The sequence below is a fragment of the Xiphophorus hellerii genome, chromosome 9, assembly GCF_003331165.1.
Source record: "Xiphophorus hellerii strain 12219 chromosome 9, Xiphophorus_hellerii-4.1, whole genome shotgun sequence".
In the NCBI taxonomy this organism is placed as follows: domain Eukaryota; kingdom Metazoa; phylum Chordata; class Actinopteri; order Cyprinodontiformes; family Poeciliidae; genus Xiphophorus; species Xiphophorus hellerii.
Genome location: NC_045680.1, coordinates 17,731,854 through 17,758,821, shown reverse-complemented (window position 1 = coordinate 17,758,821; position 26,968 = coordinate 17,731,854). Strand labels below are relative to the sequence as shown.

At 38.3% G+C, this 26,968-nt stretch overlaps 2 protein-coding genes across 3 annotated transcripts in view; both read right to left on the bottom strand.

Annotated features, from left to right (window-relative positions):
* Positions 1-4,107, bottom strand: part of notch2 (notch receptor 2) — a 52,087-nt gene extending 47,980 nt beyond the window's left edge. The window contains exon 1 of the mRNA XM_032571869.1: positions 3,727-4,107. Coding sequence (XP_032427760.1) covers positions 3,727-3,799 — 73 coding nt within the window. The 5' untranslated portion in view covers positions 3,800-4,107. The remainder of the gene's footprint in view (positions 1-3,726) is intronic.
* Positions 4,108-21,005: 16,898 nt separating this feature from the next.
* Positions 21,006-26,916, bottom strand: sec22bb (SEC22 homolog B, vesicle trafficking protein b). Of its 2 annotated transcripts, XM_032571874.1 has the most exons (6): positions 26,693-26,916; positions 24,722-24,733; positions 24,254-24,363; positions 23,424-23,584; positions 22,837-22,983; positions 21,006-22,740 (listed from the first exon to the last, which is right to left on the bottom strand). In XM_032571874.1, the coding sequence occupies exons 1-6, from the start codon at positions 26,765-26,767 to the stop codon at positions 22,586-22,588; spliced, it is 660 nt and encodes a 219-aa protein (XP_032427765.1). In that variant the 5' UTR covers positions 26,768-26,916; the 3' UTR covers positions 21,006-22,585. The 2 variants fall into 2 exon arrangements, with proteins under 2 accessions (XP_032427765.1, XP_032427766.1); XM_032571875.1 differs by lacking the exon at positions 24,722-24,733 and having other exon boundaries at positions 26,693-26,915.
* Between the last annotated feature and the right edge of the window lie 52 nt (positions 26,917-26,968).

Genomic DNA, 26,968 nt, shown 5'->3' with positions numbered 1-26,968 from the left:
CAGTCATGGTGTGGACATTAAAGGAGTGCAACGCATCACTCCTATTAAGTAATTGTTTAAAATCCCACAGTTTTGAATCTACAAGTGTCATGTGTATAAGTTAAGGCTGGCTACCGAAGCACACAACCCGACTAGCTAACCAGATAATAAAGTTTGTTCTACTTTTGTTACTCTATTAAAAACACAACAGCATGTATAACAGTTTCCACATTGGCAGTAATAAATTAAACAAATCTGTATTTGTGCCTAAGTCAATAAATTCACCAAAATAAATTAATGTTGTAGACAACTGTCATATTGTATATGTGACCCAGTTTGAATACCTTGCGGGGTTTTTGTTTTGTTTCAAATAAAGGCAATTAAACCAAGGTTGAGATTTTAGTTTTAAGGTTTTGTGGTGATACCATGGTGTATTTACTTAAGACAGTGAGAATCTCATACGGGCCCATGTCTTGCACAGATATGCAAGACATTTCTAACTCGACAACATAGCAAACCACAGTGGCTGAATGAATAAACAAAGCTGAAAAATCACCAATTTTACAGCATCAGCAAAAGTTGAATGCTGATTTATGCTTATAGAACAACTTTTACACTGAATGAATTCATCCGTTGTTTGCTAAAAAGTAGCTGACGAGAGTGTTTTAATCACAATTAAGGAGCCACTTCACATGTTTTTTGCTGTTTCCACACAAAAAATAAAACACTGTTCCATTAGGGGTTAAAATCTAAAGGCTGCAATAGTTTTAAATGGGACGGAACAGCGCAGAGCCTCAAACAATCATTAGCAGGTAAAAACACAGAAAATAGAAAGAAGAGAAAATCCCAGTGCATCGAGTGTAAGTGTGTGTGTGTGCTTAAGAGAAAGAAGGGGAGGGAAACAACAGAGAAGGGAGGAATGTCAAACACCAACAGCATTCCAGTGTTTCTCCTTGCACAGCCTGCAGCACTTCTGCATTGTGTTTTCGTCCTTTGTGTGATATCACCATTCATAAGTAACTTATGGTGCATGAAAAAAAAAACAGCATGACCGAGAAAAAAAAAAGAAAACACCAACAAACATCAATCAAATGTGAGCTAAATAGTTTCAAAGACCTTTGATGTAAAATATATTTTACCACTTTGGTACATTTGCATGAAAACTGCATAGCGACATTTTAACTCATATCCACAGCAGAGTGTCACACTACACTCTGTGAAAATAAAAGCTGGCATAATCACAAATATAAGAAAAATAGCAAATTAGCACACTACAAGTCAATTTCACACAAGAAGATCCAATACTTGCATTATTATTATTATTATTATTATCCATAGATCAGTTCATAAAGGATCCTGGTCAGTTTGTAGCCCCACTGTGAACTGATGTGTTACCATTCTGGACCATTTTTCATTGTAATTAGGTACTTTACAAAAAGCAACGACATAAAATGCTTCAATCTAAACTGTAATGAAATTTTGTTAACTGACTTTAAATTGAACTCTCCTTCCTCTGAATGTGGTTCTGACTCATGGACGGACCCGATAATGCTTCAGGATTATGAGCTCTGATCAAACCAAAACAACTCTCTGTAATCTATATCTGATCGATAACACTTACTCAGAGCGGCTTAATCACGTTTCCTTACAGTAGACTATGATAAGATTTTAGAAAATTACTCTAAATCAATGATTGCTAAAGAGGTACCAAACCTTCACCCATTGCATAAGAACAAGTCAAAAGACTTGGGTATAAAACAGCCAATTACAAAAGTATGAAATTGTTGAATTTCATAGATACTGAAGATATTGTGTTATACATGTTTCTGTTCATGGAACCAGCTAATTCCAGTTGTAAATATGTCCTTTCCCAGCATGTGCCTGAGGCCTGCATCTTAGGAAAATATGTAATTTTGATCATGTTATTCAATATCGCAATGATAATATCAATTGCAATTAGTACACATTTCCCTCAATTTTCTCTTTGTTTTCCCATTATCATCATCATCATCATGATTTCTCCACCACTTTCCATAAGTTGAAGTTTTTTCCCATCCAATGTATGGGAAAGCTGACCCACACAGAGTGGTTTCAACTGGCCAAATATGTTATTTGCATACAGAGAATTAATGCACGTCACCTGAAATATAATAGCCTGAACAACATTGCATCCTTTACAGCTGCAATAGTGCACACACTGTTGTTGCTATGATGATATATTGCGCAGATTTGCTGTAATTGCATTAATATCATAAAAGGTTTTTTTTGTTGTTTTGTTTTTTAAAGAAGGGAAAAGACTTTTCCTCTACTTACTGCTTGCTTGATATGAGAATACATATTACATGCAAGTCACAATTTGAAGTTGGGGAGTGAAATGTTTCTAACCTAACCCGATATCAGAATCCAATATGGCTGCTCTGTTTATAAAATCTAGTAATAGTCAATAAGTAATAATGTACAGGCACTTTGTTTTGATTTGTGTCAAAAACACAAGAGTGTACAGCCCCTCCTTTGGAGGCCATTTTAGGATTATTTATTTAATTATTCATTAAATACATCAAAGTTATGCATTCCCTGTTTACGGTCAATAACTCATAAACAAACAGCATTTTTTTTTTTTTAACTTCTGAAAATCTGATAAAAGTTCAGGGTGCATGGATATATGCTTTGACGGGTGAATGGGGATAATCTTGTAATTCCTAAACTTAAAATGGCTACTTGTATAAAAGGGCCTGCAGGACTTTTTATTGCAATATATGTGTTAAAATACTTCAAATAAAAGGAACCCAAATTGGTAAAAATCAGAAATCGACAACTCAGGCCTCATAGAAAACCAGACAAAAGTATTCAAAAGTAAACATCTGATCCCCACTTCCAACTGTGTGAAAGGATCATTACATTCACAAATTACCTATTCTCTATAAAGCTGCGTATAATTGATTGTTTGCATAAATATTTTTAAAATAAAGCAATCTGAATCAGTCCAAATCTGAAGTCAGACGGTCAGATCTGACCAGGTCAGGAGTGCATCTCTATGTGTCACCCTTATTGCCCTTTTATCCCACACACTGTGAAGATGTGCACTTGACATTTAACCCAGCAGGTTGAAAACCTTACAATGGTAGCTCACTGTCTTTGATAAGAGAGAAAAGGCAGGGATTTTGCAGCATATGAAACATAAAACTCAAACCGTATCTAATCCGTCATTACTGACAGCTCTACTAATTCAACACAGCAGCCTAATCAATGTGAAGTGTCCATTTTGAGTTTTTAGCTCTGCTTGAAAACATCTGGACCGTGCAACTCAAGTTATGACCATATTATCAGAATTAAACTGCTCATAGTTCTTTTAAAGAATGTAAAATACATTCCTTAAACATTTTAGGAAGAAGGCAACCATTTTACGCACAAATTTACAGCGCGTGAGTAGGAGGTAAAAAAAAAAAAAAAAAAGTTTGGTAAAAGGTGTGAATAAAAAAAAACCGCGCTTGCACCTATTTTTAGGCAAAAAGAACCATATTCACCGAAATGTGAACTTCCCTTAAAGTTAGAGGGTTTTCTTAACTTTGGCTCAACTTCTTCTTAGCGTAACTATAAAGTCAGACAGCAGCGCATAGGCGGTGAGCGAAGCAAAGTGATGCTATGCCTGCCCCGTGTCTCACAGATGCCGAGGCAACAAAACGTGTTTCACAAAAACTATGAACTCGTGCCAAAACCATTGTACAATTCAACAAGTAGAAAACTTACCAAGAGTTAGCCGAGTGAAGTAGAAGACCAAGACTAGGGCCTTGCCAAGGCAGAAACCGGGTATGTGTTCCATATTTTATGTAAAATCCACATAGGGCAGCCAGCCCAAAAGTTGAGCTGTCTCCCTTCAACGATTACTTCTCAAAAAAAAAAAAAAAAAAAGGTCTCAGTGGAGGATTAACGCGAAATTTAAATGGCTCAAAATCAGCTTCAGCGGCTACTTACAACATCCCATTACTCGTCTACATGTGTTCTACGGGTTGTTACTCTAAAACTGTGACAAAATAACCCCGTCCAAAACAGTAAACTTCATCTGCGTAGCCACGGCGCTGAAAAAGTCTCGCACCTCTCTATGCTGCCAGAGCGCTGAAGTCACTACCACTGAAAAAATCATATCCTTCCGCTGAAACCCAGGGGATCTATTCGTTAGATTAAAAAATATGGCTAGTCTTTAAAATTACGGGGTTCGTGTATTTAAGGCAGCATTTATTGACATTTTTTTAAAAAATCACACGGGAGAAAAGACATTTTGTCGTAGATAGGGTGTGTAAAAGGTTAAAAAAAAAATAGAAGTAGTCGCTCTTAGTGTCGTTGTGGCGGAGGAATTTTTTTTCTCATTTTTCTACTTCTGGCGGAGTCTGGTATGACTCAAAGTTAACCCGTTCAATGAGTTTTCTTTCTTCTCTGCTCACCGTGAAATGCACGTTTTCCCTCGGTATTTCTTTTAACACCTACGCCTTAGATGTCTGCTTTTAAAGTAACCTTAAGTTACCCTGATCATTACCATAATGCGCAGCCAGGGTTCATGTCCACAGTGAGATGTCAATCACTGCTTCCAGGTAATCTGAGCTGAAAAAACTGGAGTTTACATACAAAATAGTGGTGGATTAGCAGACTAGACCATCTATAATATGCAAACAGTAGTTGGTAACTGCATTATTAGAGTCAATAAAGCTGTCCTCACACTAATAAAATAAACTGTTAGTATTTTTAAAAAGTGGTGTCGCGTTTTTTATGGTATTAAAATCAAATTTTCTGAGTAGAACTTGGGTAGGTTTACCAGATAAAACAAATTTACAGTGCGTTTCAAAGGCATAAACGTCCAATATCTCAAGATTAAATTACAAAATTACATTATTTTAAAACGTTCTCCGCCCCTCTTTCCAAACATATTGCCAAATAACTACAAAACTAACAAACCTGCTCCAGTGGGAAATTGAAAAAATGAAATAGCTGCATTAATAGTGCAAATCTTTAAACTGACGCTTTGTTGGAGGACTTTGTTATTCAGCTTCATATGTGTTTGTTATTCATATGTGACTTGGAAAAAACAATCCCCAGTCTTTGCTAATGTTTTCCTATCAGTTTGTGGAGACATCTCTTGTACACAGCCCTTTTTGGGTTGCTGCACAAAGTTTCTGTCTAATTAAGTTTGTGAAACTGGACGTATGTTGGTCTCACTTTTATAAAGAAGCATTCTCTTAAGCTTTCTCACAAATACTTGAAGGCTGTGGGTCTAAACTGATATGGACCTGTTTATAATTTATACTACAACCAGTACCCTCTGAAGAAAGGCGATCCTGGATAATAAATCTGCCACCACCATGTTTCACCATGGGTAGGTTGTTGTTTTTAAACTAAAAACAATGTGTTTTAGTTTAAAGCACAGTACCTTTATGTTTTATTGGAAGAAATAAAACGTACAGCTACTCTCAGAACTGTATGAAAGCTTTTGCCACATGAAGTGATATTTGTAATAAACGTCTGCAGTTTCTGTTGTTATTGGTATATTGGCAGCCTTTTTGATCAATTTTCCTCATATCTTTTCATCAGTTTTAGAATTTTGTAAAAATATCCAGTTTAATAACCTCAGAAATATATAAGACTTTCTCCAAATGCTGATGACTGGCTCCAGCGTTGTAGACTGGGAAAATACTTTGACTTATGGTGTTTAAAAAGACACATAACTTTTTTCTCACTGTATGAAATTAAATAAGAATACATTATATTATTCTGTTAGTAATTTGGGATTACAGAAATCATAGGTATTTGCTAAATCCTAGAATGATGGATAAGATTACTTTGGTTAATAGTTTTTACCGATTTTTAAACTCAGAGGTATAAATAGATTTCCCTGGTATTTGGTTGAATTGCCTTATAATCTGTGTTGCTGGAATTTTATCCCATTGCTTCCAGTAAAGCTGGTGTAACTATGTCAGGTTTGTAATCTGCCTTGTATTTCAGCTTTTCTCACACGGCTTTGTGGTGGCCATTCCAAAATATTAGCTTTGCTGTCCTTAAACCAATCTGCACTGCAACTAAAACGGTAGGATTATAGTCATTGTCCTTTTGGAAGAGCCATTTGTGCCCATGCAGGCTTTAAGTTGCTGTGATGCTGTTTTGATATTTCCACATAATGACCCATTATGTTCCTTCCTTTTAAAGTAAAACACCCCCACAACAAGATGCTGACACCACAGGACTTCACATTTGGGATGGTAATCTCAATATTCCAAGCTTTCCTCCTTTCCCTCCAAATGTAATGGTAATGACTCTAATTATGGCCAAACACTTCAAAAAATGAAGACCCTTTGTCCCTCTGTCTATTTGCAAGCAGACCTCTGGCCTTATATGCTTTTGGAGTCATATATTCTTCCTTTCTGAGTGTCTGGACGTGGGTTGTTTCACTATGCATGGGGACTTTTACCAGGTTCAGCCACAATCTTCTCAAGGTCTTTTTGCCTATATTTGGGGTTGATTCACACATTTAACAGAGATGATTGTTCATCGCTGGAACAGGAAAACCCCCTCTCCCTCCTGAACACTGTGACATTCCCATGGTTTTTATGATTCTATGATACATACTTGCTTGGGCAGATGGCATTTTCAGGAATCTGAAAACTGCACCTAAGGATGAATCGAACGTCTGGAGATCCACAATTTTCTTCCTAATATCTTGTCGAATTTCTTTATTACACATACACCGTCCTAATATAATGGTCTAAGCCAATTTTTGCCAAAAGTGTTTTTTTTTTTTTTGTTTGTTTTTTCCCTAAATCATTTTTTGGAAATAAAACAGGGATGATATTTTTGCCAAAAACAAAATTTTTCGACAAAAAATTACTTAGGCCATTATTTTAATAATGTGATGATATTTTATTTTTCTTTATGTAAAAAGAAAAAAGGCTCAGTAAGTAAAATTTTTTGATTTGTGATTCCTGTGATCCTGTATTTGAGTATAATTATAATACTCACTGTCACTTATACTTTATAAGCCACAATAGATCTCAGTAATCTGAGACTCGTTATCCCTTATCAAGGTGAATAATCCAGGTGTAAATCACAGGTTCCTCCAAAATGTCTGGGATGTCCTCATGTCTCTTCCTGGTCATTTGTTTATCTTTACACCCCATTAGAAAAACATTGCTGAACCTCCTGCTGCTGTGAGCTGCCCTTTGTCCTCTATTCAACCCCGCTGAAAAGCCTGGAACCAGAGGAGAGCAAATTGATCTCCTCAGGGGGTTCATACTAAGAGTGCTTTTGTTGCTCTGGCCAGTGTCAGTCTTTTGCTCTTCATGTGTGGTTTGTTATCAGGTGCTGGCACAGCAGCGGTGCTCAGACGTTTGGTTAGACGCACTTCATATTCAAAAGGTCTGCCTTTTGGCCTTGTGTTTGCTTTTCCCCCCTACTATCTGCTCACTGACTCGTCGTAAGACGATCCTCTCTTAATTGTTTGTAGGGTCATAAACGAACCTTTGGTGGATCCAATCTCAGTCTTAGAGTGTACAGTAATGTGAGATGCATCTGGTCAGAGAATCACTCTGTCTGCAGGGCTGTTTTCTTAGTGATGTCACTCCAGATGTGGGCTTCTGTAGTTTGGGAGAGACGGGTTGAGAGCAGGGCGCGGCTCTGCCGCATAGGCAGAAAATACTGATTAGTTCTTCCTTGCCACTGCACTGATGAAAGACCGTAGAGTCTGTGAGAAAACACTTGAAAACAAGGTGCTAAGAAAGTACTATATTTCTTTAAGCAGTCATATTGAATTTACCAAAACCCCATTTTCTGGATTTACGTGAAAAAAAATCTATACACTTTCACAGAAGACTTTCAACCCATTTAACTTTTCAAATGTTGTCATGTCACAAGTACAAACCTCAATGTGGTTTATGGGTTTTTTATGTGAGCAGCCAGCACTTAAAGTAATAAAATAAAGTCATGCAAATAATGTTCAAGCAATCAATATTGGAAGCAATAACGAAAAGAATACGAGGCAGCTATAAAACATCCCATAACATGATCATCCACCTAAACAGACAGGCATGGGAAAGAGAGCATTATTTAGAGAAGTGGCCAAGGTAACTCTGGAGGAGATGAAGAGATCCTCGGATCAGGTGGAGAAATCTGTAAAAAGAACAAGTTTTACACTCCACAAATCTGCTGCTTATGAAAAAGTTGCAAGAAGACAGCGAATGTTAGACGGAAGTCAAAGCTGTTTTCAGGTTGGCACAAGTCACTTTGGAGGTATAGAAAATGTGTGGTTAAAAAGGTACTGTAGTCAGATGAGGCCAAAATTGAACTGTTTTTGACCTACATGCAAAAATGATTTGGATGTGAACAAAAATCTTGAGACTGGGGTGAAGGTTCACCTTCCAGCAGGACAAAGACCCTCTACATTCAGCCAGAGCCTCAATGTTCTTGTGCTGGAATTTTGTGCCTGGTACTCTGCTAAAAAGAGTAGCAGCTGAAAATTGCCCAGAAATATAAAATATTGACCTGTTGTAGTTAATCAGTGTTCCCCTCTGTGCACTACCCAGGCCCGTTTACCAGTTTTGGGACCAAGAGCAAAACTCCTCAATGTTATCCTGTCCTGTCCTCAGTGACATTCACTACATTCACTCTGTATCTGTCCAGTGACGGGTCTCACTCAGCTCACCTGAGGGCTGACACCAAGTGAAACAAAGATTATAGCACGAGTTTGGCTTTTATTCTTCTTACTCTGTACGCTCCCTAAAGGGTAGTGTAATCAGTTTCATTTTGTTTATGTGTGACTCTCGCCAGTCTTGTGTGATATAATTATGTGAGCAGCAGCAGTGTACGTGAAAGCAGATAAAAGAGATAGAGGAAAGACACAGAATCCATACCAGACTCATACGCATGCCAAACTTTTCACAGTTTTATTAGGAAAATATTTGTAATTTGAAATGTACTCGTTTACTAAGACATCACAGTTTTGCACTATTTTGTGTTGACGATTCATATGAATTTCTTCAACAAAAGGACCTACGTATGTTTCTGGCTGTGAAGCAGCAAAATGTGACAAAGTTCGAGGGGTAGGATTACTTTTTGCAAGACACTGTAAATATACATCGGTATAAAGTCCTTTTTGAAAAGAAAGAAAACCAAAGCTGTGACCTCACCACTTCAGCTTTAATGCGGTTCATTTTAAATCACCTCCCGTGAGTAATAAGCCTTTTTATATCAGGTGTACTGTGGAGCAGTAATAAAACTTGGCCTGGATCACAGCCATCAGCAGCTGCCATGCTGGTGAGAGAGCTGCCTTCATCAGTGTCGGGGGGCTCTTCACACTGATATGGAGCTTCATCAGTCAGGGTGACTCCAGCTGTCAGACTGTAGATTTATTCTCTCTCACGGCTCTCGCAGGGCAGATAGTATTGACTGATTACGCTGGGGAGGATATGTGTGCTCCCCCTAACCATAAACATGCCATCTTCCCACAGTCCCATAGCCATGGGAAACCACATCCATACCTGCTGCTCAGGAAGAATCTCTGCCTTTACGTTTTGGACATCAGAGCCAGTGTGAAGTGTGCATCTGATGCCTTTCTATAATTAGCAGCAGCAGGGAATGATACACTTTTCATTACTTGGCTCTGGCAGCTGATTTGCACGCATCAGCAGCAGAACAGAACAGAGGTTCTGGTTTCCTTTTAGCTTCAAAGATCCTTTATGCTCTTTATGCACTTATTGAGTTAATGCAATTTGTGTTGCTGTTCTTAGAACTAATTTCTGGTTCATTCAGTTGTTGACAACTCAGAATTTTGCAGCTTTGTAGAGATTTGCAAACCTCAGACAGCCCAGAGTAAATCTTTAATAACTCATGTGCATTCATCAAGACTTCTGTGCCAAACAAACTCTGATTAATATGAAGCTTTCTTTCTGATGCTTTACCTCATACACAGGAAACTAGAGAATGCATATTTAGGTTTGATAAGCACCTCTTCCCTTTTTAGTGATATGCTAAGGCCTCTGCAAAAGAGAAAGAAAAAAAGTAGTCAGTATATCTTTTTTTGCACTAGCATCCTATTTGCAAAAATATCATTTACATATCAATTCTGCAGCAGTTTAAAGTAAATAACTTGCGTAAAATATGAAGTTGATGCCCTGATAGGTTTAGAGTCGAATCTCTCTGCACCAGCAATATAAGCATCTAGTTGACAAGAAGCCACATCGCCTCTAGTTCAGAGAGTGATGTAAATCAGACTAAAAGGTTTCCAGGTATTTAATCGGCTGAAATTATTTTCCTGTGTGAATTTCAAGTTTTATGACTCAAGTGTCAACACTGGGGACAGTAATGCTATCATAGGCGAAAAATAAAAAGCTCGCCAATCCACTCAGTGTCGGTGTAATCATTCACTCGGCTAGGCATGGGATAATCTCCAATGAAGGTAAACATACCTGTGGAAGTTTTTAAAGAGCTTCAGATTCAATGTTTATTAAACAGATTGCAGCCAAGTCATAAATCTGAAAAAAAAAAAAAAAAAATTCTCAGATTCATCTCTCGCAATTTAGCTTGGAGGTGATTTACTCTGTTTGTACAATCTGTTAACATACATCTCAGGTCATTTGCAGAGGTCATACTAATGCAGTGAAGAGTATGTTCCAGAGCTTGATACACTAACTTAGTGTCTGACGGTTTCCTGCTGGAAAGAGGGAACTGTATCACTATGTTTGTATCAGAAGCTAAGACAGCGTCCATGAGTGAGTGTTTGCGTCACAGCGTTCCACGACGGTCAAAAGGTGGAGAGTCAGTGACCGCCACGGCAGTCCCTGACTGCTGGAAGAGACGCCCCTCGATGGCGGATATCTTGAGGAGAGGAGGGGTGAGTGAACAGGTGAGAAGGAGGAGCAGAAGGAGAAAGGGTGTCTGAAAATGAACACATCCTGTAAGTTGACCTGTGGCAGGGCCAGGTGGACAGGAATGTGCTGTTGTATGTGGATGGGATCCTCCCTTGAGCGCCCCAGCATGCCCGCCATCACCCCACACCAGCGGGCTATTTATACCATGCTGTGGGAAAATAACATCCCCACCAGTGCAATCCGGGTCCTGCAAGGTTTACGCTCTCCACCCACATGCACACATGCAAAACACCACCCTCGCTCCCAACTCCCTCAATACAAACAGCTCCCTGCAGAACTGCAGCACATAACCACATTGAGGGATGAAGCACCGGCATGGTTACGAACCCCTACGTCGCTCAAACACTCTGCTCAGCCATGGTCACTTCTCAGAGGATGGGTTAGCTCCAGACCAGTGGAGGTACCTCAGATTAGAATATCCTGAGCAGATTATAAAAAGCAAAGATTAACCTGCAGCACAAATATAAATTATAATGATGATTCAACACATCTTTTTTTCCTGGTAGAGATTTAGCACATGACCACGTGAAACTATTCCAAACTCTTAAACTCTTTTTTCATATTTGCTCATGTTACAACCACAAACATCAGAAAACATCAGAACACGTTAATTGGATTTTATGTAGGCCAACAGAAAGTAGTGTGCAGTTGTAAAGTGGGAAATTATTACAGAGAGAAATTATTGCATTAAATTTAACCTACTTTTATTTGCAAAAATAACTCCAGCTCAGTTAGACTGGATAGTAAACGCCTTTAAGAGTCAGTACTTTCCAACAAATCTCGATTGGATTTAGGCCTAGACTTTTATGAGGACATTCTGACATCTCGTTGTAGCTGCGACTGTGTGTTTAGTGCTGTTGTCCCGCTAGATTGTGAGCCTTTTCTCCAGTTTCAAGTCGTCTACAAACCACTAATAAGATTTATTTCTGGACCGTCCTGTATTTAGCCAGTGTTCCTGGGGAATAAAATGATTGTTACAGCAAGATGCAGCCACCACCTTCTTTGGTCAGGTTATGTGCAGACCTCGCCAGTTTTTTTCTCCCCAGTATAAGCAACCTCATCTTAAACTAATCCAATACGGTCATCCTGACCTGTCTGCTGTGCTTTCCCACTAATTTTCTGTAGCAAACCTCTGAGGCCAGCTGCATCTACACTGAGATTATTTAACAACACCAAGGAACCCTGTTTACTTCTTAGTTGACTTTTGAAGGCAATTATTTGTAGTGGGTTTTATTTTGGGGTAATAAAATAAAAAAAAAGGCTGAATTAATGCCACACCATTTTCAGATTTTTATTTGTAAAAAAAAATTGAAAGTAGATTTTTCATTCAGTTTGCTATGTTCTGCTTTGTGCTGGTTTATCACATCAAACCCCAACAGAAAACACCAAAATCTGTGGTCGCAATGTGATGAAATTTGAAAAAGTTCAACGTGTTTGAATACAAACACAAACTCTTGAATGATTAATGTAATACAGGGTGGTGATATTTACTGCTCCGTGGCTTCGGGTCAGCTTAGTCCAAAATGACCATATCATCTTACATAACCTGGACCACAAACTGTAAAAAATGTTGCAGTAACTTTAAATGATTTCACAAGCAGCGGCAGCGTTACCATAAACCCTCATTTTACCCACTCCTACCCCCTCGTTGTGTGAAAAAACTGCTGGTTTTCACCACAAGTGTGTGGTGATGCTTGAGTTGGTGTCTGATTCATTTCAAGGACTCTAGACTGCAGGTGATCGCTTCCAGTTCAAAGCCATTTTTAAGGAGACTGCGCCGACCTCGACTGAACAAAAACACAGGTTGAGATTAGTTATAAAAGAAAGTACAGTAAAGTTAGATATAGTATTACTGATGGAGGTTCTGTGGAGACTTGAAGCTCAGAATCAAAGATAAATTCTCAGAATACCAGTGGAAATATTAAAATAGCTGGTTAAATGAAGGTTTATTTTCTGTAAATCAAATCAAGATTTTTCCATTGATTATTGACAAAAATATGTCATCTTCACCATCCCTTTTTAATAAATTGTAAAATAAATTAAAAATGTGTGTATTTCAAAAGCGAATAGTCCTTCTCAGTTGTTTTATTCTGTGTATTAAATGTAAAACGTTTAATCCACATAGATTAGTTTCTTCTCCTGCATCTCTCTTGTCGACCCATTTGATCAGCAGACTCCTAAAGATTGCAGATGACACCGCTGGTATTATATGTAATCTTTTATATATACAGAAAAATCTCTGGAAGGTTGTTGTCTCATTTATATTGGTCTGATCAGGAGGTGGACCGGCAAGTCCACCAAACGACTACAAGAAAACCACAGCCTTCAGCCTTATCTCCCTGTTTTCTAAAAACGCTAAAAACTATTATTTCCACCAAATTTATATTTAAAATGTCTGTACACAGAGGAGGAAATGCATTTTATGTTTATGTAGTACACTTAAATGCATGGAAGCATGTCTGTGAGCATCTGTTCATAGACGGAAACACTTTAAATATCACATGAATGGCCAGCTCTAAGAATACATTGGAGTCATGTTACTCTGATATAAAATATGAAAAACTTTGCAAAAATGTTAATGGATATAAATAAAGATTTCTCTACTGAGGCCAGGTCCAGGGACCGGCCAGTGTAACACACTGGGCCCTCCAAACCATGCTCGCCTGCATTTTTGCACTTTTAACTCACACGCCACAAGTCATGGAGTGTAAAATGAGGGCGCAGCACTCATCTTCCAGGGCTAATTGTATCATAAATTCACAAGCTGCTAAAAGACAGGCATGGCTGGAATTCACACATGAGCCATTACTTTCTCCCAGCCAACGGCTTCACATTGCATGCATCTTATGTATGTGTGAGTGTGTGCCCCTGCTATGAATGGGCATTGTCATTATTTAAACAAATGTCGAAATAAATGGTTTTAGGAAATTATGAATTAGGTGAGTAATAGTGTTTAGTAAATAGTGTTTGCAAGTGTAATGAAGTCAAGATGTGGGATTCGGATGGATTCCTCCTTAATGGTGAGACTGGATGAAGAGATGTTTCAGCAAGCACCATGTTGAGGTTGTGCACACTTTTGCACACAGATACTGAACCTTTTTCATTCTTTGTATTTTTCTTTTTTTGTCTAAATTGTCCTGGGCATATTTCACATTAAAGCTATAAAACCATACAGCCGTCTTTTTGCTTGAGTTCTCATTATCTTCCACTGCCTTCTTTTCCTGTGGGGTTCTCAAAGGTTCATTTTACATGCTCTTATTTGATTTGATTTTAAAGTGACATCTTTTTTTTTAATGTTTGTGATTTTCTATGTTCATACATGAATCTCCACTGAATACGTTGCTTGACTGTCTAAAAATTGTTAAGATATGCTCGTCACTCAGCTTTCTCAATTTAAATGCAATAAAACTGTTGTAAAACTGATGGTGTTATCTTTTACAACACACTTTCCTTCATCAAGCAGATAAATGCAATTGACAATTTGTTTTCATTTTGAAAATCTAATTTCTTCCTTAATGTACTATTTCAACATCCTTTACTTTTTTATACTCCTGTCTCCGTCGTTTTTTGTTTTCAACTCATCCAAAATGAAGCAGCTTCACTTCTGACTGGAAAACTTAAGCCCCTGTCCTAGTCCTTTTATAATGACTTTATCACAAAAGTTCATTTTATCATTTAGTTTAAGAGTTTATTGTTGATTTTTACATCATTAAAAGCATCCGCACCCACATACCTGTCAAAACTCTCAAACTTTGTACACTCCCAAAAAGGTCACAAAGATCAGCCAAGCAGACGCTCTTATATGCTCTGAGGAGCAAATTAATGAACAGAGGTGATCTGGCTTTTGCCATTTGCTGTGCCTAAAGTGGAATAACCTGCCTCTTCACATTAGGATGTATCCTTGTTTTCTTTTCCACATTGTTTCAATTTTCTTCTTAAATTTCTTGAGTGTCCAGCACTTTAGTCAGGTTCTGTTCTTTTGTAAACAGAAATCTTATGGTCTCATGTTTTACATGGCAAAGAAAGTGCAAGCTAGAACAAATGTGTAAACCTTTGAAAGCCATGTTAACCAGGATCCTGACCTATAGCGGAACCTGTTGACTTGTAATGCAGAGGTGTGTTTTTGACCGGTCTATGACTCATTGTGCTGTATTGACCTTGCTGTGAATGGGACAAATGTGACAGAGATTTACAATCCTCTGGGGGGTTTTTTTACCTCCTAACATTGGCTCTGATTTCTCTCTAACTTTAATTCTATATTTGTGAACATGTGTAAATATTTCACACGCCTTTCTGACACCCACAGGATCTCAGGTCAGCTATTTTTGAAGAAGACATGCCACATCTTGAGAGGAAAGTCATCTAAGATGATGTTGTAGACTCGAGACAATATGCAATGCAGGTTCAAGCCAAAGAAAACTAAGAAAAGAAAAAACTTCCACACTAATCCCCCCCTCCCGCCACACCTTCACCTCCCGTGAGAAGTTCCTAGTTCCCAGGAACCGGTGTGTGTCTGCGTGTGTTTGTGTTGCAATAACGCACCAGACCCCCTCAACTTCCTCTTTTGGCCTTCTGTGTTTTATGGCACCTCGTCTCTGCCATACAGCTGCTGTGTCTGCAGCTTCCCTTTGCTCTGATTGGATGATGCAGGAGTTTGACAGGAGATGGTGATCGGGAAGAGAAAGGGAAGCAGCTGGGATGAGGTGGGAAGCTGGATGAGATGATGGACACGTCCACGGATCCTTGTTACGTTTCACTTTCCCACCACACTGCATCTGTGTAAAATGATATTGTAGATCCTCACTTACAGTACATTGCAAATGTATTCATACCCTTTGTTCAGTTGAGCTTTAAAAAAAATTGTTGAAAATTGAGGCATTTAATTTCAGACCTCTCTACTCTTGTAACCCTGATTATTCTCAGCCCACCAGACTGGTTGAGGATAACACTTCTTTACAGCGGAAGACCACTAAACAGACAAGCACTAAACTGACCAACTACCAACAAATTAAAGCAAGTAAGATGAAAAAAAATTGGAGGAACACCAAAACACCAGCACCAACCAAAATCATTATTTTTTAAATTTTGCCTTAACTTAAACTGCTCACATTGTCAGCAGCTATTGGTATTGAAAGGAAAGTACTCTGGAGTCTGTTGAACATGGATGCAAAGACTCACTGGTCTCCAGGTGAGCGTGCGTCATGTACAGCAAGTTTTGATTAGTTCTGCACATCTTGAGAGTGAAACAATTCCTTGTTCTTGTTTGCAGAAGAATTTGTGCTCAGTCAGATTCGATGGCGAGCAATCCAGTCAGAAAAATGCTCTGACCTAAATTATTCCATTGTAATTTCTGGCTGCATGTTTAGAGTTGCTGCTCTGCTGGAAAGTACACATGTGTCCCATTTGCAAGTATTTCGCAGGTTTCAGCAGATTTATTAGATTATTGAAGCCATCCATCCTGACATCTATCTTATATATCCCCTCGATCATGTGCAGGGTCACAGGGGAGCTGGTGCCTATCTCCAGCAGTCACAGGCTGTGCACCCAGGTCATGTCAGAAGTCAGAACAAATGGACGGACAGCGTGAACGCTGTTTGGACTGTGAGAGAAAACTGAAGTACCTCGAGAAAACCCTTGCATGCAGTGGGAACTTCACACAGAACTGGATTGTGAACTGAGAACTTCTGACTAACAAGGCAACATTGTTGGCCATCGAGGCAGCTTGCTTTATAAGAAGAATGAGAACAGTGAGTGTAAAAGAGTTTCAAACTAAATCTTGAATCCTGAGTTATAAAAAGACTCATAAGCTCAGATGAGGTCCCCCCCCCCCCCCCCCCCCCCCGCCCCCCCCTCAACGTTGGCCAAAAAACCCCGAGGACGAGCTTCACCCTAAAAGGCCTTGGGACTATAGGATTTCTCAAACAGGCATGACAGAATCAAAGCAACACTCCAGGTATGTTTTTGATAAGGGAATAACATTGTAACATGATGTAAAGCTCAAAAAAGTAGATTTTTGCATAATGCTGCCCCTTTAATGAAATTACAAAAATCTCTAAATCTTTTTTCCACATCATCTTAATGGAGTAAATTTGTGTGTAGAATTTTAAGGGAAGAGGTTAACTTAGTACAATGCGGAATAAGACTGTAACAAATCAAAATGTGGAAAAAGTGAAGCACTGTGAGTATTTTACAGATGCATTGTATATGGTTTTCTGTAGAGGTTGCAAAAATGCAGAACTAACAATGGTGCAAAACTTACACTACCCATCACATTGAGCACATTAGAAAACTGTGAAGTACAATAAGACCTCTTGTATGTTGTTGAGTGACTTTCCCTTTGAGCTGAAAACAGGGCCGTTATGAAAGAAGATCTGCTAGAGGCTGTGGAGGACCAGAAAGTGAAAACCACCTTTGAGCAGGACAACACGCAACCAAAGCTAGGAGAGATTTCAGGTTCTAGATGTGCAAAGATGGCTGAGTCTTAACCCAAAGGACAACTTTGATTACAGCAAAGTTTTATCTATGTAACATGTAACATGGGCCGAATACAAAAGTATGTCAGACATTTATGTAATTGTAACAGATTGCAATACTAGCATTAGCATGTAGCTGACAGCACTTCATGGTAGCGTAATACTAAAGAGCTGATCAAAAAACGTACTTATGGGTATAAATAAATGTTACATCATTATTCCCCTCTATTTTCTTGTGGGTCACAGTAAAGTCATCCCATTAAGTCATTAGGAGCAGACACGACTGCATGTTTCCACATCAACCAGCAAGATAAAATTAGGACCTTGCACTTAAATAATCAAGGGATTTATAATTAAGTTTTATGTTTGCCTCTGTTTAAACCAAAAGCCAGCAGACCAAATTAAAACCTGCAGACACCATGTCTGAAATGCAGTACAGGCTGGAGGTGAAGGTTGAGGTGAATTAATAATTTAAAGTGCTGTTTCTTTAAGACTACAAAGTCAAGTGTGGGCGTGTGGCGCTGTGGTTCCATCAGTTTTTTTTTTTTTGACAGGAAATCTAATCAAGATATGTCAATACGAGTGGACAATAGAGTTCTCCAGTTTGCTTTAAAACGCAGATAAAATGTGCAGAAGTTGATATTTCAGTCCGTTACTGTCAAAAGCCACACACACATGTGTGTGTGTTTGAATCCGGCTCTGTGTGTCTAGTACATGTGCAGTATTCCTGACCTCTGATCACATAAAGTATTTTAATCCAATCAGCTTCGTTTTCACATGACTGTCACACACTCGCTGCTGCCATGGTAACGTGCAGAGGAAGGAAAGAAAGCACTGGAGAGAAACACCAGGCATGTTGTCGCCTCTTTAGTCACTGTGAAATTAACACACACAAACACACATTACACAAGGTTTTATTTACTTTTTTTTTTTTTTTTACAACGGAAGGGGCTTCTTCTTCTTTTTGTTTTTTAAACCTTTATACCACAATTTATGTTTGGTTATGATGACGAATTGATTGAATGCAGACAACAAAATTGAAGGTTCTGTGTGCACTTATGTCCCGTCTTATTTTTTTTGCAGAACTGGCAAGATTCATGCGGTTACATTCAGACACGGGGCATATCCAGGCTCAGAAGTACAGAGAAAGGTTGGGCAATGGGCGGCAGACACTGAAAGTAAGAGGAAGACAGACAGGATGGACGAAACTGCAAAACTGCTGTCGCTCACTGTGACGCATTTAGAAGCAAACCATAGATTAAAAAAAGAGCAACCTTCAGTGCCATTAAAAGAGGCTTTTACAAACACAGCCTCCGAGCTGTTTTAATGGAACATGATGACAAAGAGAGATAAATGTGATCACAACAGTGACAAACTCAACTTCCCTTGAAAGGTGAAAAGGTGAGCCTGTGCCCTGTGGTTTGCTTTTTGGCACGCTACCCTCTGCTGCTTCTCATTTTTTTCTCTGACATTTCCTGTTCTATCTCAAGTCGAAGACTCAGAGTACTATAATCTGAGAGCCAGATTACTGCACTGCAGTATTATAAACTGCCACTGAACTTTATAATACTTAAAAAAAAATATTATAATTAAATCGCGTTTCACTTACGATTTAAAGTAAAGCTAAAGGCATCAGCTGCGGAGGGAGGACGATTTTGAGCCCTGTGTTGCAGCTCCCTCTGTGCAACAGTGAGCAAAGCACTCTACCTGCTGGACAAAAGTAGCATGAGCAGGCTGTTTAAAACAGAGCGCCTTGACACCATTAGTTTGCTGTAGGACAAGATAGTAAGGAGAAGTTGCTCTGTGAAACAATTGAGAGACAGCGTGTGTCCTTTTGCCCAACAAAACCTGGTATTGGAAAATCTAAACCACACTGAACGTTAAGATGCTGCACCTCGGAGGATACTCTGACTCACAAAGTTTCATTCTCATGATCCAGTCTTGACTCTGTTGTTTTACTTATATTTCCCCCATTTCATATCAAAGTTTTTTTTCCTGGAAGTGTTCTGCATATTTTTAGAACAATGGTTCATAAACAGTGACAGCACCTAGTGTGGGAACAATATTTAAGTAAGTTTCTTGTGTTCTGGAGATCTGACAATAATCAAACCTGGTTAATCCCACAGACATTGATCTAAAATAATGGAGATAATTACAGTTAACCAAAGATTTAACAAGGAGGTTAAACCAAGGAGGTGATTACTTTCTTTCAAAGAGCCAGAAGAGTTTTAAACACTTTTTCCCTTAAAGAACAAAATCCATCATGCAGAAAGACTCCAGGCTGAGAATCAAACCCAGGACCTTCTTGCTGCAGGGCAACAGTGCTACCAACTGCACCACCATGCAGCCCATGAATGAAATCATTTGAAATCTAAACTGCAGTTTGAGTTTACTCAGGTTGATTTGTCTTGTAACATGAGTTGGATAATCTAAAACATTCAAATGCTTTGGCACATAAACCGTAAGTAATCGGTTCCATGGACTAATTTCATTTTTTTTTTATTCTCACAGCTTTACTTTACCAGTGAATTAAAAATTAAGGTTCTACACTGTTAGCTTCAGTCGTTAGGATTACAGTTTTCATTTGTTAGATCAGGGATCTGCAGCCTGCAGCTCGGAAGCTGTAAGTGGCTGTTTGTCTCATTTAACTTTGGTGTGGTAATATAATAAAAGACAATATATTAATCTGTTATTGTTTGTCCCCATGAAAGATTGCTGGCCACTGGTAAATTTGATGTAGAACTGAGACTTAGCGCCACCCAAAGGTTATTAGAGGCCCTCACTCTTGATGCCTCATTGAAAAACTGGAATTAATGATAAACTCTTAAAATCAATAATTAAAATAACTGATAATAAAAATATTTAGCACATTTACTGTAAGAAATATTCAAAAAATTTGCTCCAGCAAATATTTATTTGCTACAACAAATATTTATCATATTTGGATTACTTGCAAATATGTTGTATTTGCACTACAAATACAGCAAATATGCAGATATGCAAATAATTTTATTCATAGAACAGAAAAAGAGAAGATGTCCTTCCTGCTGTGAGTAAAGAGATACAATGAGTTATTGTTGTAACTCATTTAATTAAAGAGTTATTGTAGCAGTCTGCATCACAACAAATCTGAAGAAGCCTCTGACTGAAGACGTTCTGTTTTTCTGACAGTCTCATGAAGAGGATGCTGAGGATTATTCATAATTTATCGATTTAATGTAAAATCCGTCTTTGCACTGACAGAGAAACTGGCCAGTGTTATGATTAAAGTTGAGACTAAATGCAGAGTTTCAAAGCCTTCCTTCAGATTAAAGCGTGTAGCATGTAGCGTATAGTGATGTTTTCCACCTGATCTCAGATCGTTCAGATGAGTTTAGTGGAGAAACACCCCAACAGACTTGTATCTGTAATTAAAGTGAAACTCAGTTCTACAAGAGTGATTACTGTCTGAGTCACGGATTAATGTGGTTGAACAACTCAACATTTTGATTGGCTGGGCTCATTACTTTGGCAGACAGTTTGTTTCATATTTATAAAAAACTTCCAAGAGTTCAATACAGGTCATGTAAGCATCACCAGTCGTACTTGCAAACTGACTCCCAATGTCAATTGATCAAATATAACTTCAGACATTTAATTAACTCCTCAGTTGCTACAAAGGTAGGTAATTTATTATTTTGGCATTTATTCTGCTTACAGTTCAGGGGTGCCATTACATCAAACAGCACTTTCCATTTCTTCTTAGTTCCAACTTATTAATCTCAGCTATAAAAAGGAAATGCATAAACGTTAAGAAATGGATTACATAGATTGCAGCTTTAAGTAATTTAATAACTTACAACACAGAGGCTGGTGGAAGTGATTTCACTTACGGTAAACCTAAAATTTTGAATACTCCCGCTGCAGTCTTCTCAAAAGGTGACTATAAAAATCTAATGTAATAAGAGATGACAGAATGAAAACTTGAGACAGAACTGATGTAAAAGAATATTAGTCCAGTGAATATGTTGACTAATTTGACATATTAAAGAAAAAAAAAAAAAAAAAGTTGCCGTGTTAGAGATGCACCCGTCAGGCTTTTGCAGTTTTCTCAGGGTCAAACCTACCAGTTTTGGCTTTTTCTTTCTCCAAATAATATAAATGTCAAAAGATCAACAAATTCAGTACATCCTGTCAAGAGTTCACAAGCCAAGAAAAGCATGAGCTCTTAGTTTTGACACACTTTGGGAAACAGATCTTTTAACACTGAAGCCAAGAAAAGCATGAGCTCTTAGTTTTGATGCACTTCGGAAAACAGATCTTTTAAAAGCCCTGATCTGCTGTTTCCACATCGTGGAAAACCGGCCCGATTCCTTTCTGCGGTGGATGGATCGGTGCATCTCTAGTGATGTCTTCTGCGCACAATAAGAAGCAACTTCATGAGCGAATATCCACATGCAGGTGTTCTTACTTTGTAATAAAATGCTGAAATTAAGGTTGGAATTTGAGCCAAATTAAGCTGTAGCTGCAGATTATCTTAATTACTTTTATTGTCATTAGCATCCCCTAAAAAAGTGAAAAAACACAAAAATCAGAATGGTTTATTTACTTGCCTTAACAATAGGAAGTACTGCATTTTCCTTTGTTGTGTCTATTATGTATGTCTATTTACATTTTCCTAATTATTTATGAATTCGGAGTATAATCCGTAAAGCTATCCCTACTATAATCATATAGTAAATGAACAGAACTGCCAAAGTGATGTGATCAGGCTTCTAAGAAAAAGAAGGTGATTAGTTTCTTTCATCTGTATAATTAGACATACAGAAGCTTCAGCCACACACTCCTTTATAGTACAGAATAGCTTTAGAAACTTATAACACAGGAAATTTTCTTTTTTTTTCTCATCACTTACCCACAAATCACCTTCAAAAACAGCCAACCCACATACACACAGAGACTCGCACGTTAACTCATTAACTCTGAAATGCGGGGCAACTTCAAGGGTATTATACGGTATGATAATAATAAAACAAAGCATTCAGACATCATTTAGCTTCAGATCAGACACCCACTCGTGGACAAGGTGAGGACAGAGCAGTGGGACAGTATGTCTGTAAAGTCTCCTTAAGAAGCAGGGATCTTGTTGTTCATCAAAAGCGAAAGCTTCTTTTTCACTTCCGCAGGCTGCGCACGGCTCATTTTCCACTTTTCTACCTCCTTCCTCATCTCCTCCTCCCCTTTCATCACTCAGAGCCACCAGAAGCGAATGTAAACGATGAGCATGATGAAAAAGACGCCCCCTGCTGCCAGCTTGGCGTAAGTGGAGCGGGTGTTCAGATATTTGGCGTCGCTCCTGTATTTCTTCGACAGGCTGGACAAGTTGCTGGCCTTGGAGTCTAGTGCTGTGTGAGGAAGATGAGGGAGAAGACGATGAGTGCAAAGCAAAAGCAGACTTTTTCTTTTTTTTTTTATGACACGAGAGCAAATGCTTGACTCACCAGAGAGCGCCTCCCCTCTCTGCAGGACCTCCTCGATGTTCGCCACCATGATCCTCTGCACGTCCTGCAGCTCAGTGTTGATGCTGCCCAGGTTCCTTCTGGCTCGGCTGTCGATGTACAACTTCTTGGTTTTTTGAATGTAGGTGTCTGAGGAAGCGGCATTAATGAGCAGATTCCTGCAGTCCTACCTTGTGGTTAATCATGATGCTCAGACTCATAACTCTGATCATTTTTTGTCCTCATTTGATCCTCAGAGTTAGGGCTGCAACTAGCGATTATAAAAATATTTGAAATATTTTTTTTAAATATATTTCAAAAAAATTTATTATGTCAATTTTAAGTCTTTCATGTTTAATTTCAATCTTTTGTGAATTAGTGAAAAATCACAAGAAACTCAAATTTTCAAGGATGGGAAAAAAATATTGTCAATTCATCAATTACAGCTCAAAATTGTAATGACATTCATGAACATGAGTCAGTGTCTGAACAAATATATTAATATTAAAAAAATGATCAGTATATTTAAATATTCCAAAGCAGGTTCTTACAAGTTGTCAGTCATACTGTCAGAGTCTTTTGTTTCTTACCAAACTCAATGAAGGAATAAGGACGGGACACTGTGGGGACCTTCTTTCCGTGCTGCTCATGAAACTCTGCCTGCAGGTCTTCAAGGTACGCAAAGGCTAGCTTCTTGGAAAAGCTGGCTTCCGACAGCACAAGGTAGCAAACTCCTTGTTCTATGAAATAGCTGAAGGGAAAAGCAAGACGTGGATCATGTTAAAAACTCAAAGCGGCAAAGGAGACGGAGAAAGAATTATCGAGTGTGGAGTAAGTAAAGCTTGTTCTTTGTTTGTGTAAATGTTGAAGATGAGGATGGGGCTACTCCTTACTGAGCTACCAATCCAAGTAGGAGTGAGGGAGGCAGCCAAAAATAAACAGTGAAAAAAAGTTGCAAAAAAGATTTTCAGCTTTTATTAAGGCTTGATGTGTTGATTCTGTTTATTTTTATTGTTTTTTTTCCTTTTTAGAAAATAAATAAAAGAAGTTAAACAAAAAAAAGTGGTTTGGATTCCTCAAGAGATTTGAATCTAAAGGGAAGTTAAAATAAACATTTAATTTGGTTTCCTCTTTAAAAAAAATTGATTTAAAATAGACTCACTTATTTTAATGATACAATATTTTGAACTGCTAGAAATTAGTTTGGTCTCTGTACAGATTTAGCTTCACTGTCCAGATAGAGTTCTGAAAACAATGATTGGGTTTTGCTTCATTTGGCATTTTTGAAAGAGAGAAAACTAATGGGAGCAAACTATATTTTCTGGGTTTTTTGTTGTTTTTTAAAAAAAAAAAACTCCATTCATAAAAAAACATTTTTTTGGCAGTCAACATGGTTTGCTAAATACATCTTCACACTCACTGAAACGCCATCGATCCAGCCTCTAAGGTGCAGCGTGTGGGACTCTGTTCGTTGAGTTTCCTGAAAAGCTGCTTGGCCTGAGTCTGGTACTGCTGAAGGTCTCGACCCACCTGAAGAAAAATAGAAAAAAAAAAAAGAAGCTCTTATCAAATAACTTGCTGATTATGTTAACCATAAAACACCTGGATGCTGGTTTTATGAGCACCTTCACAGAGTGACTGCACAAGCAAATGTATCTATGAGGGGATAATGGCAGCTTAACTACTTGGAAGAAAAACCAAAACATTTTTTTTGTACTACATTTGCTCATTTTTTGCCTTGATAATGGATTTAAATGAAAGACGGTGCCATTTCTAACAGTTAGTACAGGGCCTGTTGGGCTGGGTTGGATCACAATAAATGACGGCATTACCACTGCAGCATCACAGAAAGACAGATGATGAAGCACAAAGCAGAGACACAACAAACCTTCTCGCTTCCCTTTTTGAAAGCACACAAGAAAAGTGAAGAAAAACATGTTAGAATCCTATGAAGCTATGCACAAAATAAAACAGCTCATTGTGTTACAGAGGCTCTTAGCCAGTTCTCAGATTGGAAGCATATTTTTAAAGTTCTTAATTGTCGTCTGATCCTTTAGTCTAAAATGACAGCACAACTTTTCACAAGAGAAGCAAGATAATGTCAACATACCAATACTGACCTCTGGAGGCTCATATAGGTAAAGCTGTGTGAATGCAGTATGCACAGTCATGGTTGATACTTTTGCCAGGAACACAAATGTAGCCGTCTTGTGTCTGTAGTTTTAACAACTTTAGCTTTTAAACGTTTGTATGGTGTGGAGAAACGTTTTACATTTATTAACAATTGCATTAAATTTAAGTAAAGGGTAGAAATTTAGAAAGATAACTATTCTTTATAACTTCTGCAACCTGGGTTGTTGCGTATAATGTTCTGGAGCAAATTACATCTAATGGTGAGAAACTACACGTGGTCTTGTCAGTGCTTCAAGTTGATCAGCTCAGTGTTTGTTTTTTTCTTCTTCTCCACTTGTTTTCTGAGAAATGAGCACAGCTTCTCAGTGGAGTTAAGATTGCGGCGGTTCCTTCCTTGGCAACAAGTCTACAATGTCATTGAGGTTAACAATTAGTCAGTTTGTTTTACTTGTAACATTATTTCTACTAATGGGAGAATGCACCTACTTCTAAAAGTAAGTTGTACTTGGAGGACGTTTTGATATTTTATTCATGGTAGTTCTGTCAGGCAGTGTGAGTAAGCAGCACAAGACCCATGATACCTTTTCTAAAAATCCTGATAAAAGTTTCAGTCTGTCCTTGATTTAAAGTTTGTTGACAGAATCTGCTTCTATGTCGCTGAGGTTTCTACTTGCATGGTACATTTAGAGGCCAAAATGTTTGTCTTTTCATTGTAAAATAGCTCAAATTTAGTCAAGCTGGACTGGGACTGAAGGCCCTTCAGTCCTGTATTTAGCTTTAGCCATCTGACAGTAACAAAAGTTACAATTTCAGTACATGCCACTCTTTTCAGATTACTATTAAAAGCAATCTGTTTTCCTTCCACTTTGACTTGGTCTATTATTTCATAACATCCCAGAAAAATCCATTGAAGGATGTGGCAAAATGAATGATTTTGCAAGGGACTGGATTTATCACACCGACAGATTTATGTATTGATTTCAGTGACTCTGCTGAAATTAAGTTAATCATTTTGTGTCAGAGTTGGAAATGAAACACAGAAAATTGGTTTTAATAATAAATGATCGGACACAGGCAACATACCCGTGTCTGATCAGTCCATGCACTAATCTAAAATAATCTTAATTGTTACCACAAAAATCTAAACTTAAAAACTTGCAAAACACAACACTTGTACTACGACTGTCTACAATAGAATTCATATTTCTTGAACATTTCTTGCAATGTGATTTAAAAGTATGTGCCATAATTTACAATATAAATATAAAGTGCCCAGTTTTTGCAAATTATGTGAAGGTAGATTTCTGTTTTTTAAGTTAGATTAAATATTTATCTACAGTGCTGTGCTACTATTCCTAGTCAGCTAATTCATCAGAACTAAGATCTATTAATGGAAGCTCTTTCATTTCATTTATCCTCTTTCGGTGAAAAAGTCAACAAAAACTAAAACCTCTGCTCAGAAGCACAGAAGATTTCACACTAAGAGAGACTGATTACTGTTGTGGGTAATATGCAGGCCTACTTCAAATAGTCACTCAGCTGATAAAACAAAGTTTAGCCCATTAGCTACTTATAATGAGATCTGAATGCCCCGGGATCCTCACATTTTGAGTAAACCTGCTCCCTACTACTAAGACGGTCACACCTGATCTTTGTCAGCTAACGTGTCACTGAATTACATCCCCAGAGAAACCAGCTACAGGGGTAGAAATGTTGAGAAATGAACCTGCTCGTCCTCCTGCATTGAAGCGGCCAGCGGCAGACCGTCAGCCAGCCGAGCGATCATCGTCAGCAGCAACATCTCTGCGAAGTGTCCCGCTGTGTGTCCACGGCCCGGAGAAAAGTCCCAGCTGGTTGGCAGCGGCGTTAGCACTGACGGGCGGGCTGTAAAAGTGACAACACCACAGGGGAGACGCGCTGAGCTGGCCGGAAATACTGCAGCGTTTAGCGTCACAGTCAAATACCGCCGACGCGGAAATGAATGCGCTCACAGATAAAGTTC